Source organism: Herpailurus yagouaroundi, unplaced genomic scaffold (assembly GCF_014898765.1).
Source record: "Herpailurus yagouaroundi ecotype Mexico unplaced genomic scaffold, PumYag 193, whole genome shotgun sequence".
Classification (NCBI taxonomy): Eukaryota; Metazoa; Chordata; class Mammalia; order Carnivora; family Felidae; genus Herpailurus; species Herpailurus yagouaroundi.
Genome location: NW_024412424.1, coordinates 6,923,004 through 6,944,278, shown reverse-complemented (window position 1 = coordinate 6,944,278; position 21,275 = coordinate 6,923,004). Strand labels below are relative to the sequence as shown.

At 40.8% G+C, this 21,275-nt stretch overlaps 1 protein-coding gene across 4 annotated transcripts in view; it reads right to left on the bottom strand.

The window, feature by feature from the left end:
* ARIH2 (ariadne RBR E3 ubiquitin protein ligase 2) overlaps positions 1-12,254 on the bottom strand; it is a 50,009-nt gene extending 37,755 nt beyond the window's left edge. The window contains exons 1-3 of one of the 4 annotated variants that reach the window (XM_040445305.1): positions 12,082-12,254; positions 9,273-9,334; positions 6,803-7,147 (exon numbers count right to left, since the gene is read on the bottom strand). In XM_040445305.1, the coding sequence (XP_040301239.1) occupies positions 6,803-7,051 (249 nt within the window). In that variant the 5' untranslated portion in view covers positions 7,052-7,147; positions 9,273-9,334; positions 12,082-12,254. Of the gene's footprint in view, positions 1-6,802; positions 7,148-9,272; positions 9,335-11,683; positions 11,960-12,081 lie in introns of those variants that run through there. The other 3 variants (XM_040445303.1, XM_040445304.1, XM_040445306.1) reach the window with 3 other exon arrangements.
* Positions 12,255-21,275: the final 9,021 nt, after the last annotated feature.

Genomic DNA, 21,275 nt, shown 5'->3' with positions numbered 1-21,275 from the left:
CCAAAGTACATGATCTAACTACCACACGCATACTCAGAGGCATCATCAGCAATATGTCACCCAGAACCTTCCTCAATGTGGCTTTTACCCTATGACTCAAAACACACAATCCTAAGAATATGTTCTGAGGAACCATAGCAAATATGTGAAAGTAACATTCCCATTTTTCTGCGCTTGCCCTGCCTCCATCATGACATCTGTTTGAACATTCATGTTCGAATATTCACGTGCCAGGCACTTTATGTGCATTATCTCATTTAATACTGTGAAGGAGGTATTATCATTATTTTACAGATGAGAAAACTGAAGCTTAAAGATGTTGAGGAACTTACCCAAGGTCACATTATATTAAATGGCAGAAAAGGGAACAGAGCCCAACCATCTGACCACCAGCCCAGGCTCTTGCCAAGGCCCAACAGACACAAAGGCCACATTCACAAAAATGTTCACAGCAGTATAACCAGTTCACAAGAACTGTCACACATATAAGTATTCACCTAAATGCCCATCAGGAAAAGTCTGAGCAAATTATGGCTCAATATGATGGTGTGATATTTACCCGTTAAAAGTAATTTATGAGGATGAAGTAAAAACAAGGGGAAATACTTAAAATACAGGCATACCTCATTTTATTGTCCTTCGCAGATACTGCATTTTTTACAAATTGAAGGTTTGTGGCAACCATGGGTCAGGCAAGTCTGTCGGCACCATTTTTCCAACAGTATTTGCTCACTTCGTGTCTCTGTGTCACTTTTTGGTAACTCTTGCAGTATTTTAAACTTTTTCATTATTATTATATTTGTTATGGTGATCTGTGATTACAACTTGCTGAAAACTCAGGTAACAGCATTTTTTAGCCATAAAATACTTAATTAAGGTTTTTACATTGTTTTATAGACATAATGCTATTGCACTTTATAGTACAGTGTACACATAACTTTTATATGCGCTGGGAAACCACAAAACTCATTTGACTTGCTTTGTTGTGATGTTTGCTTTATTGCAGCAGTCTGGAACCAAACCTGCAATATCTGAGGCATGCCTGTATACAAGAAAAGAGCAGAAGAATATCATTCCAGTGCCTGGCAGATAGTAAGTGCTCAATAAATATTGGTTGAATGAATGAACTGAAAGCACAGTAATATTACACATGAATACGGACAAGGTCTGAAGGATACTAAGCACGGAAGAAAACTTTTATTATAGGTTAATGGAATTACGAAGGATATTTTTTCTTAAATACTGTAGTAACACCTCAACAATATAAGGTTAAATATAAATAAATAAACAGTTCAGGATTAGAACACAAGTGTGGTGTTAAAATCACCCCTTGATTACACATGGTTCCTATGACAGTGTGAAAGCACAAGAAAAAGACTAGAATGAAAGCTGGCCTTGAATCTGATTAAAGGCTTCTCTTCTGGAAGACGGTGAACCTGCTGTATGTGGTGCCAGGTGCACAGTGAGGACACAAAGTCAATGACGACAATAACCTTTCTAAACTGGCAAGACAGGGACAATTGTAGCACTAGTTGTACTTAGGCAATTCTCAATGTCACTCTGGACATTTCTCATCACCCTTTTAAAATAAATTTATACATCAGTAAAACACACATCAGACTTCCACACTAAAGCATCATGAAGTATGTCAACACGCCCACTAATAACCAACTATTTGAAACACAGGAAATGAATCTAGATTCTATTGAGATGCAGGCATGCAAAGAAACCTGACATCAGGTCATAAAAATAGAAATCAGACGGCTGCTCAGCACACACTCAGTGTTACCAAGCCCAGCTTGAGGATACTTTCCCCTGAGAAGTAATAAAAAAACAATTACCATTAACTAATATGTAAATAAAAATAAAATGGTCCAAAATCCAGCTATATCAGGATATTAAAAAGTTGGTTAAGTAAAATGAAAGTCTTTTTTTAAATATACAAAAACTTGATGCCACTTAAGAGAAAGGTTAAATATAAGGTATTTTGTGTTAAGAACATCAACTGCTCATGTTACAAGTGAGAAATGCGTAGAAACCAGGTTGTTTTGAACACGAGACTATAAAGACTTCTGCACTTGGGAGTCAGAAGCCCTGAAAACCAATTATGATTCATCCACAAAAGGGAAAAATGATCCAGAAGAATCATAAGAGATTTTCCAGCCACATTTTGCTGAATATCTAACACTAGATTTTAAAACAAATTCAAGAGTGGCAGAATAAAGATTTCTACATAACATTTTCCCAGCTCCACTGCAGTTAATACAGCAATTCATAAAGCAAGAACTGTAGTAAAAACACTCACAACCAGCCTATTTCTCCAATCCTATCCGGGGAACGAACACCAGGCTTAAGAAGTAAATAGTGCAGTCCAGCACTGAAGAAGTTTAAAAATTCTGTTCCTTTCCTCCAAATAGTAAAGACACCTCAGGCTGCATTTATGATCCTCCATGTGTTATTCTCTTTTACCTATAGTTCTTAGTCTCCCACTCTAGCACAGAAGGTAACTTTTCCACCCAACTCATTGACCCATGGAGCTTGGACTTGTGTTACCTGCACTGCCCTTCTACTTCACTTTCAAGGTTCTCCAGTCACAAGTTCAGACAGCTCATTGTTGCTCCATAGACTAGATCTAGCCCAAAGTGACTATTTCTTCTCCCTTCTTATGCAATTGGGTGGGGCCTTGAACAACATAACAACGCTTGTCTCCCGCCCATACCCCTAATGTGCTACTGAGAGAAGGAGCTCACCATGCAGGAGATTCCCCTGGCCCATCACCAATGAAAGCCAGCCTAGACTGTCTGGGGTTCTCCCATGGCTGAGCTCCTTCCTGAGCAGCCAACAGCAAATGCCTCAGGATTTTCACAGAACAGTACTAACAGGATTCACTGAATGACAAAATTCCTCTTGGCTAACTAGTGCACATTTTGCAATAAAAATGTCTGTTACTACTAGAAAAGACCTCTCTCATCTATAACAATAACAATCTAATAATCTTTGTGTGAGTTTCATATAACTTTTTAAAACACTGTATTTATTTTTAACTGTTTTCCTTAAAGACTCATACCTACGTAACTGACTACAAATATTTGTCAAAGATTTTTCCTCTCCTACAACATAGTACCTCACCTGGCAATCATCTAATCTCTAATGACTACAGTTGACACTTGAACATGGGCTTGAACTGGGCAAAACCACTTACATGCAAATTTTTTACACTACAGTACTATAAATGTCTTTTCCCTATGATTTTCTTAGTAACATTCTCTTTTCTCTAGCTTACTTTATTGTAAGAATACAGTACACAATACACGTAACATACAAAACATGTGTTAATTGACTTTATGTCATTGGTAAGGCTTCCTTCCAGTCAACAGTAAACTATTAGTTAAGATTGGGGGAGTCAAAGTTATATATATATCGATTTTTGGCAGTGTGGGGGTTGGCATCCCTAATCCCTGCATTGTTCAAGGGTCAACTGTATTCTATCTGTAAGATGACAGCTCATTCTAAAAACAATGCTTCTAGTTTTGCTATTATTTGAACACCAGTAGCTGCCCCCCCCCCCCCCTAACAGATAAGCATTTTCTCTGTTGTCTATCCTTAGCCCTTAATCTGATTTCCTGGGAAGTTTCCTTTCTCAATTAATGATCTTACTCATGGATCTGTCTCACAACACATATAGGAAGTTACCCTGACACCAGGGGCCCTCATGACACCAAAAGCCCAGACTGGAATTTTAATATTTAAGAGAGGTCAAATCTCAAAAGGCAATAATAAAGTTACTTTTATGCTGAAGAATGGCTCATCCATTGGCAACTAACAATACACAACAAAGTAAAATAAACACAAGTATCAGTGAAAAAGTCAAGCCAGTCCTCAAACTTAGCTTTCATTCATAGACAACTGTTCATATGGCAGAGTTTTAAACCACATACATGTCATATTTTCTACTAGTCAAACACCTAAATCAATAAAATAATTAAGTATCTCAATAGGTCATGGAGTTGTGCAAACACCATGATCAATGGGGAACACCAGCAGTGATTTGGATGATCACCACTGAGCTCCACTCTCTGATACACATGCAACAGGGGAGCTAGAACAGCCAAAGCAGCAATAAACACCATTCTGTAAATGCAGCACTTAAATTATCCCCTCCTGTCTCATGATATATTATACAGAAAAATAAAATATCACAAAAATAAAAACATTAGTTTTTAGCCAGTCTGAAAAAGAAAGATTGTGTGTGATTTCCTCTTTACTCTTAATTTAGCTGTTTTTGCCTAGCCTCTTTGGTCAAATTCCCAAACTACTTAAAACACCACTAAGTCCCTTTATATGTAGCCAAACCACCAAAAGAACCCAGACCCTTGCTGCCCAGCCCCAGAAAGAAAATGGGTTATTAACATGCTCCTCAGTGAGGTCTAGGGAGGGAGGAAAAAAAATCTATCTTCTACCAAGATCTAAATTTTCATGGGCTATTTTCTTCTTTGCCCCATTTTCTCTTTAACCCTTTCCTTGTGTTTCAACATTCTTCCATCTTTTTTTACTCCTTCATCTCTACACCAAGTACTTTTTGCTTCTTCTTTTCATGATCTTTAACTCTGTTTTCCTTAAAGACTCATACCTACATAATCGACTACAAATATTTGTCAGAGATTTTTCCTCTCCTATAATACCTTACCTGGCAATCTAATCTCTAACGACTATAGTTGACACTTGAACAACATGGCCATAATGCCTTTTCATGACAACAGAGAAGGATGTACAGTAGAGGGACTAGGGAATCTAGCTCATACCAACAGCATCAGCTATTGTCATCAACAGTTGACAAAACCCACAGTATCCAAGAAATCACAGTATCCAAGAAATTATTCAACACCTACTATGGATGAAACACTGAGACAGGAATGACGGGGAAGAAAAGGAATAAAGCAGTTTCTGCCCTCTAAGAAGTGACAATCTAGTTGGAGAGATCATGCAAAAATATGCAAAAAGGTTAAACAAGATAAAGCAGTCAGAAGACTGCAGTATGTGCTCTAATATACATGGGTGGTGATGTTTGGGCCCTGAGACCAAAGGAGAGTACAACCACTATGTTGTAGGGGTCTCAAGAAGGCTTGCTCAGGAAAAGTATAAGCTAGACTGAAGGACCTCTGAGGGTATAAAAAGTGAAGAAGGAAAGGGAGGGCTTTCTATGGGAGGAAGACTTTCCAGGGGGCTGACCCTGTATCAGCTTAATAAGAAGAAAGAATGTAAAATGGTAAATGTTACATGTATTTTACCACAATTTAAAAAAAAGGAGGACACGTGCCTGGGTCCCTCACCTCTCTCCAAAAGGGTAGGAAAATCAGCACAGATTGCTTGACAAACAGAATTCTTATGCATAGATGGAACATCCTGATGAACTTAGTCAACTGATAATCTCCAGCACATAGCCACACACCTGATGATACCTTTTCTATTTAAATGCCAACACTGTGTATAACCTAACAATATGGTTAAAGAAACGAGTTGATCAGATAGAGAGAGGTGTGCATTGTGAGGAAGAGACCTGATGCTTCTTTTTCTACCAGGGAAATGTCCTCTGGAAACAGAGGTCCCAGCAGCTTTGCTAAAGTTATGGTGTAGAAATCCCAAATCCAGATGTTCCAATGGGTCTCCATTCTTCAGAGCTTTCTGCTGAGCACAAGAATTCTCCAATCCTTCCAAAAGTGAGTCACAAAAAAAGTTTTAGATTTCAACTTCCAACTAGCTGGTAATAAAGCCCTGACTATCTAAATCCAAGATATTAGTTAGCCTTTGCTGACTACCTGGAAAAAAAAAAAAAAAATCCCTAAACTAGTAGATAAAGCAGCTTTTACAAAAATAACACAGCACATCTTAGTTACTTCCATTTAAATACCAACAAGACAATTATTTGGTTGAAATCATGCCAATGTGTCCTTGACCTTCAATTTGAACAGAAAACAAGATCCATATAACAGTTTCTGAAGGAAGGTCAGCGAAAACAATGAAATAAGAGAAATGTCCCCACTTTCACATAATGGCCAACATTAGAGGAGAAAGAAAACATGCTGGGAAATTGTCTAAATGACATAAAGATATTCATAGCACACAGTGTTCTATGTGAGTGACTATGTACTAGTCTAATATTACATAGCACAAAATGTACATGGTAAGAACAATAACTGGCCTGGGGCGCAAGATTGAAAAGCATGCTAGTTTAAGTGTTAAAAATAAGATTCTTGCTGGAATAACCAACTCTTTAAATTTTCCATATAAAACCCCCAAATCAGTAAAACACAAGCTAAAATTTCTTTCAACATTAGATATTAATTTATGATACAACGGGGCTCAATTAGCACAGAGGCACTGATTATTCAGGGCATACCCTGGGTACCTCTCAAGACATTTGCCAGTCATTCATACATGGTCATGTAGAGGATGACAATCCTGAGGCTAATCATATCTTACCTCATAAAGTTTCATAAAACTCACTTTCTGAAACCAGTGTTAATCTATGCAATTCCGCTTCAATGTACTTCCAGTCTATCCCGAATCTACCCCACCCTTCCTTTTTAATTCTTAGTAATTTGGGAATTTGAGGACCTGAGATACACATATATTAGAAAACAAAGTAAAGCATCAAATGTGTCCAACTAATGCAGCATACACCTAAATTTGGTTTCACTACAGGGCCATTCATTTGATCAATACAGAGGAGACATCAGTTAGCAACAGCTCATATTTAGATTTAACTGGGGGCATTACACCTGGAATTGACAATACTGCTCACCTTTAGGACAGAGGCTAAGCTGGTCATGTGCTCATTGAGGGCACCCTCGGACTCCTTGTAGGTCAAGCAGGTGAACTGGTACTCCTCAGGATCAAAGGCATCGGCTCCCTGCTGCTCAACATCGCTGGCTACTCCCACGTAATAGTCCTCTATGTCCCCAGGGTCTTCATCCTCTTCTTCTTCCTCACAATTTGGGTCATAGTCCTCTTCATTGCTGTCAGACCCCTGGCTATTCATGTCCACAGACATCTTAGCATCCAGCCAAGTTGCAGATCAGGAAAGCAGTTTTTTTCCCCTCCCCCCAAACTTTACCACTTTCTCAAATGCATTAGTGTTTTTTGTCTTCTAAGGAAGGAAAAGAAAAAAATAAGTGTTACTTTCACTGTAACAGTAACCATTCAAAAATCAAAATGTCATAGGCTGGCCCTACCCCCCATTATGGCCTATTCCAACTCTGGTCTCATACAGGAAACTTCACCATCATCTCCCTGCCCAAGCTTATTGAAGGGAAACTCTTTCCTTGAAGGGCAGAAGCAGCTAATGATGGTAACTTCACAAGAAGGGCCTCACATGGAAAAGTAAATAAGGAAGGCCATCTGCTCCATGTCAAGGGATCAAATTCCCATGGATTTATCCTTCTTGTGGGAGTCCTTAAGAAAGAGGCACTGGGCGCCTAGATGGCTCAGTCAGTTGGGCATCTGACTCTTGATTTCAGCTCAGATCATGATCTCATAGTTTGTGAGATCGAGCCCCACACTGAGCTCTGCGCTGACAGCGAGGAGCCTGCTTGGGATTCCCTCTCTCCCTCGCTCTCTCTCAAAATAAACAAACTTAAAAAAAAAAAAAAAGGCACATCTCCACAGGTGAAGCAACCTAAAGGCTGAACTACCAAAGTTTACAACGTTTATTTATTTTTTTGGACAGAGAGAGACAGAGCATGAACGGGGGAGGGGCAGAGAGAGAGGGAGACACAGAATCGGAAACAGGCTCCAGGCTCCGAGCCATCAGCCCAGAGCCTGACGCGGGGCTCGAACTCACGGACCGCGAGATCGTGACCTGGCTGAAGTCGGACGCTTAACCGACTGCGCCACCCAGGCGCCCCATGAACTACCAAAGTTTAAAATCTCTTTGCTAATTACACCCCACTAAGCGGTGACACATAAAGTACACAAATGACATAGTTCCTTCCCTCTGTAATGTCTAGGAAAAAAATACCACTGTTCCACAGACATTGCTCTCAGATATCTGAAAAACAGGTGCATAGTTAGTTAAGAAAAAATAAAAGGCACAAAGCTCTTCAACATCCTCCGCTAGTCTGCAGAGTTAACTGATTTTTCAGTTTTAAAGGATTCTACTGATCCTTTCTTTCTTATTTATTTATTTATTTTTTAAGTAATCTCTACACCCAGTGTGGGGCATGAACTCACAACCCCGAGATCAAGAGTCGCATGCTCCACTGACTAAGCCAGCGAGGCACCCCTCTACTGATTCTTTTTTTTTTTTTAACGTTTATTTATTTTTGAGACAGAGAGAGACAGAGCATGAACAGGGAAGGATCAAAGAGAGAGGGAGACACAGAATCTGAAACAGGTTCCAGGCTCTGAGTGGTCAGCACAGAGCCCGACGCGGGGCTTGAACTCACGAACCGTGAGATCATGACCCGAGCCGAAGTCGGACACTTAACCGACTGAGCCACCCAGGCGCCCCTCTACTGATTCTTTAAAAGGGGTACTTTGAGGCAAAGAAATTGATCCAATAGTGAAGGAAAACTACAAATTGAAGGAAAACTACGCATATTCTGCCTTGACCGAATGAAGGGTAGGAAAAACCAAAATCTATTTAAGATGAAGAAAAAGAGTTCAAATGGAACAAGTTATTAAAAAAAAAACCTCAGAGGTCAAAATGTTACTCAATTACAAATGAAAAGAGAATACTAGTTGAGAAAGCAAAACAATCACAAGTCCTAACTTCACCTCAGAGAAGATTTTGGTAAAAACCCATTAACTTTTCTGCATAAGTACCGTTCCAAGTGATCATCTGCAAGAAACAGTATTAAACAGTGACTTACATCTAAAAACTAATAGGACTTTAAAATGCAAGAGCATCTGGATTGAATGGTATGTAAATAACTTCCATAACCAAATCTGGATTAAATGCAAAAGTATATATGAAGTCTATCTGACCATAAATAAGACAAAGATAAAAATTAAAACACATTAAAATGAACGTGTACTGACTCTGTAACCAGTCTAAAGGACTACAGAGCCACCTTTTAATATTATAAAAATAGCAGGGAATTGAAGTTTGACATGCTAACCATAAATGCCCAGTTTTTTTTTAAATCACATTAATAAAAGGGAATTTGCAGTTTGACTTCTAACAAACTGTTTGGTATAGAATGACCTAATTACAAATAAACTATGGTATTTTTCCTTTAGAAAAAAAAAGTTAATCTTTAAATTAAAAATACCTGTAATTCTTGAAGATCTTTCAAGATGTCACCCCAAATATTCTATGTCATATAACTTCCATCTAAAATGAAAAGACACAACTCTATTTAAATTTTTTAAGTTGGCACCCTGGTTTTGCAAATTTATTATTTTTTTTAAAAGCAAAGACATTTAAAAGGATATGCAGCAAGAGACCAGAGTAACTATGAAATTATTTTCTTGTAAGTCCCACAGAAACCTGTATGTCATTATACTGAAAAGAGTTACATGGCCTTCTAAAAAAGAAAGTATTCAAAGTAAACAGCTGATAATAATTTAACCTGGAGTACTGGTGATGTAAATAGATACCTAATCCCTCTCCTCAGTTTGGAAACCCACCACCTTGCTCCTATGGCTCAGATTTCCTAAATTACTAGCACAATTTCAATCCTAAAGGTTACACAGAAGTTAGCAAACTGCAACTGGCTTAAAATGAGACTTAGTATAAAGTCACTTCCATGGTGACAATCTAATACAGAATATCGTCAATATTTCAGACCTCCCTTTACTCATGAAAAAGTTATTGTGAAATAAAAAGTGTCCCCAATACGATGTCAAGTAGGCTATATTAACATCCATTTGCTGCCTCTCTTCTGACATGCTCAAAGGCCATCCGACCTTCTCAGATACAGATCTCACTATCCAAAACTAAGTACTATTACGTGCTTACTCAATAAGAAACCTTATGTCTATTTCTTTATCCTTTAGGATTTCCTAGAAAACCAGAATTTATAACTTCAAAAAAATACTTCTAACACAGGTAAATATAAACTAAATGAAAATTAAAGTCCAATGATTATGTAAAATTATTTCTAAAATAGAAAACTGGGGCACCTGGGTGGCTCAGTCGGTTAAGTGCTGACTTGGGCTCAGATCATGGTCTCATGGTTCATGAGTTTGAGCCCGGTAAGGCTCTGTGCTGACAGCTCGGGGCTTGGAGCCTGTGTCAGGTTCTGTGTCTCCCTCTCTCTCTGCCCTCCCCCTCAACTTGCGCTCTGCCTGTCTCTCAAAAATTAATAAACATTAAAAAAAATTTTTTTTAATAGAGAACTGATTTTTTAAATATCTTTTAACCTGTATTTTTATGCAAGATACTGCTTCTTGGGCGAATAAACTCTATAAATATTGTTCCCATCTACAAAATTTCACTACCAATATTAGTTCTCATTTAATGACAGCCAATTTCAGGTTTGACTCATTCTCATTAAATCTTCACAATCCTACAAGGTGACTATCATCCACTTCTTACAAATGAGGAAGCTACAGTTCAAAAAAGTTAAGTAACTTGTCCAGATCACACTGCTGCAACCAGTATTACCCAGAGACAATACTTCCACAAGATTCATTACCTATGAGGATTCATAAATCTCCATCACCCTCCCAGAAAACCTAATACTATCTACCTGCAGAATCACAACAAAAGGCCATGCTTTCCACTTTCTCTGGATTTCTCCCCAGGATTGGAGCTTAGAGGTTTGCCCATAGGCTTCTCACCAACTAAATACTCAAGAAGCAGGGTAAACTTTCAGACTCCCCTCCAAAAAAGAGCCATTTCATACTTAGTAGGTGTTCTAGGTTTAGATTTAAACACTTAATCTTTTCAAAGTTAAATATCCCTAATTCTACTTAAGAGTGCTGACATTGCTCAAAGGGTCCAGATATTGTCTTATTAACAGAACTGATGACAACGCTTTAACCTCCTTTAGATGTTAGCTATTATCCCTACACCCTAGACAGAGGAGTAATAGAAATTACTTCTCCTCCAGAGCCAAAGTCACGTGTTCAAAAGACGTGACACCCTCCCTGGGCTAAAGGATCCAAACTGAAGACTTCTCTCTCAGTTTAAAGTTGACAAGAACAAAACACTTTTTGGCGAGTCCGACGATGTTTACTCCAGACATAATATTTGGCTCTGAATGGTCATTTACTAAGGTTACATCTCCAAAGAAAACTACTTAGCACTTTTAAAATATGAACCAGCAACTTAGTTTCAAAACTCCACACTACACCATCCTAAGATGGTTGGCACTAGCCCCATGTGGTTATTAAAATTTAACTTAAAAATTAAATAAAACCTAAAAGTTGGGTTTTCAGTAGCACTAGCCACAAGTCAAATGCTCAACAGCCACGTGTGGCTAGGGACTATCCTACTTAGCAGCAGAAGTATAGAATATGTCCATTGTGGCAGAAAGTTCTACGGGACAGAGCAACAATCAGTACAGAGGTGAAGTCATTCGAAAACACGGCTGCCTCTCCCGCGGCTAGCACAGCAGCGTCCGGCGAGACGGCAGCTCAGCTCTTGGGCCGAATGTCGGTACCGAGGCGCCGGGACAGCCTCGAGGACACGGAGCCCACGCGCCAGTGGACCCTTCGCAGGCGGGCGTTAACTAACCGTGCGAATGGCACTGCGAAGGCTCCGAAAGATGACTGGGAGTTGGAAGCCCCAGAGGCGGCGCGTTTCCCCGGCGCGCCCGGTAGGGAGGGCCCAGATGCGCCGGCGCCAGTCGGTCAGAGGCGCTGGCCTCCGACCTCTCCACCAGCTGAGAAGACTGCGGGAGGAGAGAAAACTGAGAGACGCCAGGCGCCCGCCCGCCCCGGCCGTAGCCTTCAGCCGCCCCTCCGCGGGCGGCGCTGGGAGCTGAGACGGTGAACCGGCGGCCGGGGGGCACGGGGGCCTCGCGGACGGCGACGAAGGCGGAGCCCCGGCCGGGCCAGGCGCGCGGGGAGCCCCCCCCCCCCCTCCCCGGCGCGCCGGAGTAAACAAGGCCGCGACCTGCGCCGCACACTTACCGGGAGCCGCAGCCCGCGGCCGCTGAGCCCGGGCAGGCCAGACCGGGTCTGGCCGGGCCAGACGGGTCGGACACTGTAGCAGAAGCGACAGCGGAGGCGACGGGCCGACGCCGGTCAAGGCCCGCGCTCCTTCCTCCCGCGGAGCCGTCTCCGCAGCTCCGGAAGTGCTCAGTACGGTTGCGTCACTTCCGGCCCGGGGTCGACCTGCGGTCGCTGAGGTCGCGACTGGCGCTGGGTATTAGCGTCCCTTGGCTGGCGCTTCGCTACACCCCAGCACTCAGATCCCGAGTGTGAGCGGGGTACGGCCGGCTCAGAAGGCTGAGGGAGGCCTCGGGGGAGAGGGGTCGGCTTATTGGAGAGTGGTCAAGGCATCTCTTCCGGCTTTCACCAGCGCCGCCCGCCAGGATATTTAACCAGCGTTTTTCTGATGGACTCCTCGCTTCACTGTTTGTATTCGAGTGTAGCGCACAGAAGACATAATGACGTCCGTGGAGTGGATAAAGGACTGTTGTTTCCCGGCCCCTATCTGGTGGAAAGAGAACTGGGCCTTCGGGTCAGCGCGCCGGGACGGCAATTTCTGACTACACTCTCAGGCTGCCGCCTGGTGGCCCCCGAGCCGCAGAGACCATCCGGGCTCGGCTTTTCCTTTTTACTCTTCCGCCCAGTTCTCCAGCTTCCCATTCACCGTACAAGAGTGAATAGAAATTTTGTTTCTTAAATTCCACATTGCCTTGCTGCACGGTTTCTTCAAACAGTATAGGAAGTATGTGCTATCTTGTCTCCCCGTAACTTCTAGGACCTGTTGCCAAGTATTGTGGGTAGATAGAGCCACTGAGGCTCACTCAAGTTGCTGCTGGACAAGTGGAAATGCGGGTGTGAAGCGGGTGATGTTAGGGAACATCCTGGCTGTTGAAGTCCTCATAATCCAAACTATTTCCACCCATACACAAATCGTGTATGTACTGATCTTCAAGATAACTATGCGTAACGAGTTCTTTAGTTCTTGATTTTTTTTTCTTAGTTCTTCTTGCATGTATCCTTGTATCGCTTTTTTTTTTTTTTTTTTTTTTTTTTTGAGAGAGAGAGAGAGAGAGCTTGAGCAGGGAAGGGGGTAGAGGGAGAGAAAGAATGTCATGCAGGCTCCACACTCAAGGTGGAGCCCAACGCAGGTTCGGTTTCATGACCTTGGGATCATGATCCTGGCTGAAATCAAGAGTCGACTGCTCAACCGACTCAGCCACCCAGGCGCCCCTCCTGTATTTCTTATACATGGTTTTCAGCTTCCAGTTTAACTCAGAGCATGTGCTTAAATAAGGTGCAGCCAAGTTCTAGAAAGCCTCACACCCCTCCCCCCCCCCCAAAAGAAACAACTACTTGAAAGCCCAAATTAATTTGGAGTGAAAACTAGTAGCAATGAGTAACAATTGTAGGATTATGAATTTTATATGCATTAGCAACATAAAAGTCTACTAAAATCCAATGTACTTATTTCATTTGTTTTGACAAAACATGCCTTTAAATTAGCAAAGAACCTAAGATATATTTTGTGCAAATGAAATCTCAGTTTCATAGCTGGGTTCTCACTTTGGGTTACTGGTAATAAATGCTCTCCAGCAATTAAAAGGAAACAGTCTTTCTGTAGCATTATTGGATTTACAAAATAGAATTTGTTCATGTGTCAAGTACATGGGTGCACATACAATATATTGGAATCCTATGTGTTATCCTTATTTGTTCACGTGTCTTTCCCTTGCTAAAAGTGAGTTTCATAAGGGCACAGATCCAACCTTATTTTCAATATTACTTTATTAAGTAAACATTTATTGGGCTGATGATAATATTTTTAACTAGTGGAAATTTCTTTCCAGGAAATAGAGATTTAAGAATTAAGCCAAAACATAAAAACAGGGAGGGGGACAAAACCGAAAATATGGAGAACAAACTGAGGGTTACTGGAGGGGTAGTGGGAGGGGGGAATGGGATAAATGGGTAAGGGGCACTAAGGAATCTACTCCTGAAATCATTGTTCCACTATATGCTAACTAATTTGGATGTAAATTAAAAAAAAACAAAAAAACAAGTTAATAAAAATAAATAAATAAATAAATAAATAAATAAATAAATAAATAAACAAACAAACATTTTAAAAAAAGAAGCCAAAACATTTAAGGATATGCATAAAAGTATGTGCACAGATATGTGCTTTGGAATGGTGATTCAAATAGAAAATGTTTGCAGGATCCAAAATGTCCCAAAGTAAGAGTTTGTTAAATTATGGTAAGATATATACAATAAAGAAAACCATTAACTATGATGCTGTACTAAGACGTCTATTGACAAGGAAAGGTATTTTTGATATACTCTTAAGTGATAAGAATAAGAAATGAGATGTGTACAATATTACATTTTCAAAATATATATGCATGTAAAATGTATAAAGTCTCATGATTTCTGTGGTACAGGAATCCAGACAGGCCAAGGTGAGAGTGGATTATCTCTCCTCCTCAATATCTAGGGCCTTAGCTGGAATGTTTGAAGGCTAGGAGCTGGAATCATGGGAAGAATTATTTACTCATACATCCAATGGTTTTTGGTGGCTGTCAACTGGGGGCTTAGCTGGGGCTGTTAGCCAGAACACATATACACATGACCTCTCCATGTGGTCTGGTTTCCCTGGTAACATGATAGCTAGGTTCCAAAGACAAGTGTCTTAAGAAAAATAGAGCCAGGTGGAAGCTATATTTCTTTTTATGACTTTACCTTTGAAGTCACACAGATTTCCTTCTACCACATATTATTGGTCTAAGCAGTTACAAATGTTCTCTGAGGTTCAAGGGAAGAAAATGAAGCCCCACCCTTGAGGGAGGAATACCAACATTGTATCACATTGTAAGAAAAGCATGTGGAATAGGATATATGTTGGTGTGGCCATCTTTGGAAAATATACTCTATCACATCACATATTACATATATATACCTTACACATGTAGCTTTCATCTTTGCCTTTATTGATTTGAGTTCTGCAACTAATATATTGATACATTAAAGTTGTGTAAAATTAATACAAAAATGTTTATAGCAATGTGAATATTCCCATTAACTCTGTTCCATTCTCTTTACCCTATCTGGGGTTATTACCACTGTCCGAATCCTTTCTATTCATCTACCTACATATCTATATTCACAGCTATACACACACATTTACCCCCCCGCCCCGCACCCCGTTGGTAACAGACTATTATAAAATTCTTCTTTTTTCACTTAGTGGAAGGTGCTATTATTATCCCCAATTCCACAAATAAGCAAACTAAGACACAGAAAGTTGTGGTAATTGCTCAAAATTATAAAGCTAGGAAGTCGCCAAGCTGAGATTCTAAACTGGGCCATGTGGCTCCAGAGCCTACCCTCTTTCCACAGTGCTGGACCCCTTCTCAGTATTTTCTAGTATAAATGTATTATCATCTGTTTGACCATGCCCCCTTTGCAGGGCATCAGTTTCCAATTTTTCACAATTACAAATAGTACTACATTGAACACCCTCGGATGTACTTTTTGCATAGATGTAAAAAGTTTGGAGTTGTATTTCTAGAAATGGAATTGGTGTATCAACTGGTATCTTCATCTCACATTGTGATAGATACTGCCAAATCACCTTTAAAAAAATGTCTTTAAAGGGCACCTGGGTGGCTCAGTTGGTTAAGCATCTGACTTCAGCTCACGTCATGATCTCAGTTTGTGAGTTTGAGCCCCACATCGGGCCCTGTGTTGACAGCTCAGAGCCTGGAGCCTGCTTTAGATTCTGTGTCTCCCCCTCTCTCTGCCCCTCTCACGCTCTGTCTCTGTCTCTCTGTCTCTGTCTCTCTCTCTCTCTCTCTTAAAAAAAAAAACAACTTTTCTTTAATTCCTTTGATTCTTTGAGGCCAGCTGAAGGCCAGGCACCATGTTGTCAGATAAATGGTGAGGAAAGGAGATCACAGTTGCTGTAGTTTAGGAGCTTTGGTCTAGTAAGAGATGCAGAAATTAGAGGAATAGTAAAATAAGTATGAAATTGCTGTGAAGAGTACTGCACAGGAGATCCACTACATCTTCATCCTCTGCTCCATCTACACTCATTCTCTAGCAATCTCATCTAACCTCTGCCCAAGGACCTTCAGTACACTGATAACTTACAGATTTTTCTTTCTAGCTCTACCCAATTCCCTAACCTCCACGTTCAATATATTCAAGTGTCCATTCAATATGCCCATTTGGAGGTCATATTGGCAATGTCCCAAACAAAACTCAATTTTATCCCCAAACTGGTTATTCCTCCAATGTGTCCCAGCTCAATAATGCCACTATTTCTCACTGTTTACTCAGGCCAAAAATTCACAAGTCTTTTATGACTCTTCTTTCCCTTTCAAATACTGTATTCAGTCTGTAAATGTTATATCTCCATAGTATGTCCTGATTTGGCATTTCTGCTGCTCTAGTACAAACCATCATGTGTCCCTAGATGTGAGCAATTAACTAGTCTCCATATTTCTACCCTTTTGCTATGATATCTGTTCTCTACATTATCTAAAAAGATCTTCTTAGGGGCGCTTGGGTGGCTCAGTAGGTTGACTAGATTTCGACTCAGGTCATGAAATCACAGTTTGTGAGTCCGAGCCTTACGTCCAGCTCCACAATGGAAGTGCAGAGTCTGCCTGGAATCCTTTCTCTCTCCCTCTCTCCCTGCCCCTCCTGCGCTCTCTTTGTCAAGATTAATAAACTTAAAAAAATTAAAAGTTTGTTTTTGAGAGAGAGAGAGCAGGGGAGGGGCAAAGAGAGAAGGAGAGAGAGGGGATCCCAAGCAGGCTCCTCACTGACAGCACAGAGCCTGATGAGACAGATGCTTAACTGACTGAGCCACCCAGGAACCCTTTATTTTCAAAAATTTCTTAGCCAAGGAGCACCTTGATGGCTCGGTCAGTTAAGCGCCCGACTCTTGGTTTCAGCTCAGGTCATGATCTCATGGTTTGTGAGTTCAAAACCCACATCAGGCTCTGAGCTGACAACAGGGAGCCTGTTTGGGATCCTCTCTCTTCCTCTCTCTCTGTCCCTCCCCTGATTACTCTGTCTCTCAAAAATAAATAAATAAATTTTTTAAAAAATGTTAAGCAGTAATCATGACCAAAAGCATGTTTACCTTTGTTCCTGTCATTAATAGGAAAGGTTCTAATATTTTACCTTTAAATATTTTTAGTTACTAGGCTCCTGTTTTTAAATATCTTTTTTTTTTTAAAGTAGACTCCACACCCAACATGGGGTTTGAACTCAGAACCCTGATATCAAGATTGTATGCTCTACCAACTGAACCAGCCAGGTACCCCTCTTTTATTATTTTTTAAGGTAGTTACTTTTTTATCTATTGCAAGAGAATTTACTTAAGATCTTAAGTTTATAATCTTATGTGCTTTTCCTTTTTTTTTTTTAAGTTTATTTATTTATTTTTTAGGAATCTCTATCCCCACCATGGGGCTTGTACTCATGACCCCGAGATCAATAGTTGCACATTCCTCTGATTGAGCCAGCCAGGCACCCCACTTTTTATTTTGTTTTTGGTAAGGAATGATACTGAATACTACTATTGCTGGTCGGACTTTCTGGAAACAAATGCTGAGATGGAGTTGGGAGAGCAAGGTATTTATTAGGGACCAACATATGTAAAGGGAAGGGGCAGGAAGCAGAATTAGGCAGAGGCAAAAGTTAAACTGTGTTGCAGTCCCAGTGAAGCTGCCACCTATGTAGCAGAGATCACTAGAATGAACAGTGCCTATCAGAGTATCTCATACTAGGCCAGACTGGCCAGGCATTTATATGCTTTTACATACTTGGATTTATATGCTTGCTCAATCACTGCATATGGCCTGTCTTGGGAAGTGTATGACCAGAGAGGAGGCAGTTATCTGAAGCTAAGGTATATCCTGAAGGACTGAGAGCTAGAGGCTATCTGCTACTGTATGTTCCACAGGTAGGCAGCCAGGCCTTCCTTGAAGAAGGTTCTAGGTGGTACAATTCCATGTCTACCACAAATATTACATGGTTCTTACCATTTATTGAGATGATCATAGGATTACCATCCTTACTATGTTAGTGTTATGATCACATTATGAGGTTCACAGATGAAAAAAAAAATTAACTTTTTTTTTTTAAAGCAGGCTCCATAGGGGCACCTGGGTGGCTCAGTCGGTTAAGCAGCTGACTTCAGCTCAGGTCATGATCTCGCCGTCCGTGGGTTCGAGCCCCGCGTCGGGCTCTGTGCTGACAGCTCAGAGCCTGGAGCCTGCTTCCGATTCTGTGTCTCCCTCTCTCTCTGCCCCTCCCCCGTTCATGTTCTGTCTCTCTCTGTCTCAAAAATAAATAAACGTTAAAAAAAAAAAATTTAAAGCAGGCTCCATAGCCAACATGGGGCTTGAACCCATGGCCCTGAGATCAAGTGTTCATGCTCCACCCAATGAACCAGCCAGGTGCCCCATGATTCACTGATTTTAAACCATTTTTGGTCATAATACCTAATCCATTTAAAACCTTGTGGAATTGATTTGCTAATGTTTTACTTTTAATATTTTTGTTATTCATGCATTAAGCAATAGTAGTTTCTGGTTTCCTTTTTGTGTGTGAGTGCTATCTTTGTCTGATTTTGGCAACCGGGTTATGTTAGCCTCTAAAATATAGAAATAAGTATCCATGAGAGCAACCATATACAGAAACCTGTTGGATATGGCCCAGGTACCACCTCACATGTGAATCTGTGGAAAATCAAATAGCCATATTCTGGGTTAGGAGATTATAGGGAATGCATTGCAAAGCAGAACACTGTTTTTTTAGCCTTGCTGAAAACCACGGGCTTGGCTTCAGTTATCTAGTTAATGTATATCTAGGGGGCACTCACTTAGCTTATCTAGTTAATGTATATCTAAGGGTTAGGTCCTGCCTATACTCATAAATTCCTTAGATTATGTTATCTCATGGAATATTTTATCCTGTCTTGTTTTTCTGCATGCTTTCTTTATGTTCTTACTGGCACATAGCCCACTGATATATTGCACAATGTTTCCCTAAATGTATGCTCAATAAATACGGGAGCTTGCAAGCAGCTTGGGGAGACCTTTTAGCTTCCCTTTCACCTCTCTTGACTTGCATAGAGTCTTAAGTAATCCTTTCTGCTGTCCTCGGCTTTGCTGGACAAAGCTGAAAGCCAAATGCACATGAATCTTCTGGCATTTTTGTATCAGATTCTTATTTTTAATTTAACATCAATGATTATTAAGATAACTATAAGTTTTGCAAGTGTTTTTGCTTACCATGTTTTCTTTCTTCGATTTATTTGTCTGGCTGTCGTATTTTCTTGAGTAATTCTTTCAGAGAAGGCATGTGGGTAGGAAACTGTCCCAAGTTTTTCTTTTCTTCATTGAAAGCATGCTTGTTTCTTCCACTCACTTGAGTGTTAGTTTGGCTGGGTATAAGATTCTAGGTTCGGGGCGCCTGGGTGGGACAGCCAGTTAAGCGTCCGACTTCAGCCAGGTCACGATCTCGCGGTCCGTGAGTTCGAGCCCCGCGTCAGGCTCTGGGCTGATGGTTCAGAGCCTGGAGCCTGTTTCCGATTCTGTGTCTCCCTCTCTCTCTGCCCCTCCCCCGTTTATGCTCTGTCTCTGTCTCTGTCCCAAAAATAAATAAACGTTGAAAAAAAATTAAAAAAAAAAAAGATTCTAGGTTCAAAATTATTTTGCCTCAGAAGTTGGAGCTTATTTTCTGCTGCTTGCAGTCAGCGTAGTGAATGAAGAACCTATGTTTTTATTCTTATTCCTTGCTTGATAGCCTCTTTTTCCCACTCTGAAAGCTTTTAAGATTCTTTTCCCTTTTGTTCTAAAATTTTATTATTCATCTTGCTTGGTATTCATTGGCCCTTTTCAGTGGAAAGATGTGAGTTTCCAACTGAGATATTTTCTTCTTTATTCTTTGGTTATATATTTCTCCCCTTACTCAGTCCTTTCCTATTGTAACTACTATTAGAGAGGTGGGAACTTCTTTTTTTTTTATGTTTTTATTTATTTTTGAGAGAGAGAGAGAGAGAGAGAGAGAGAGAGCGAGCTCAAGCCAGGGAGGGGCAGAGAGAGGGAGACACAGAATCCAAAGCAGGATCCAGGCTCTGAGCTGTCAGCACAGAGCCTGATGTAGGGCTTGAACCCACAAACCATGGCAGCATGACCTGAGCTGAAATCAAGAGTTGGACGCTTAATCAACTGAGCCACCCAGGCTCTCTGTGAGGTGGGAACTTTGAAACTTGTCTTCTGTACCGCAATTTCCTTTATTTTTCAGTTTGTCTTTTTTTCCACCTTGCTTTTTAAAGAGATTTATCAGTTTGATTATCCAACTAAGTGGCCATACTTTAATTCAACTCACCTGTGAAGTATTTTTTTTAAGTTTTATTTATTTATTTTGAAAGAGAGAGAGAGCATGAACATGAGTGGGGGAGTGGCAGAGAGAGAGGGAAAGAGAGAGAATCTCAAGCAGGCTCCACGCTGCCAGCACAGAGCCTGACACTGGGCCCAAACTCACAAACCATGAGATCATGACCTGAGCCAAAACCAAGAGTCAGACACTTAACCGATTGAGCCATCCAGGTGCCCCTGTGAAGTATCTTTAAATTCAAGATTTCTTGTAGGTTCTTTTTTCCTAGATGCCATTTACCTTTTTTTTTTTTTTTCAATTTTTTGTTAACGTTTATTTACTTTTGAGACAGAGAGAGACAGAGCATGAATGGGGGAGGGTCAAAGAGAGAGGGAGACACAGAATCTGAAACAGGCTCCAGGCTCTGAGCTGTCAGCACAGAGCCCGACGCGGGGCTCGAACTCACGGACCGCGAGATCATGACCTGAGCCGAAGTCGGACGCTTAGCCGACTGAGCCACCCAGGCGCCCCGATGCCATTTACCTTTAAGTGTATTCAGTTTGAGATCCCTGTGGGCAGTATGGTTGGAGCCCGTGATAAGAAGAGAGAAGGGAGAGATTTCAGCTCAGACTTAGAATCTGAGGCCAAGAAAAAAGAAAGAAAAGAAAAAGGGACCAAAGAAGGGACATTAGGAAAATTAGTCCATATTTGATTTCCACAGTCTAGGATAGGAAAGGGCTTCTCATCTGAGGTCCAAGGATGGCTTCAAGTTCTCATGA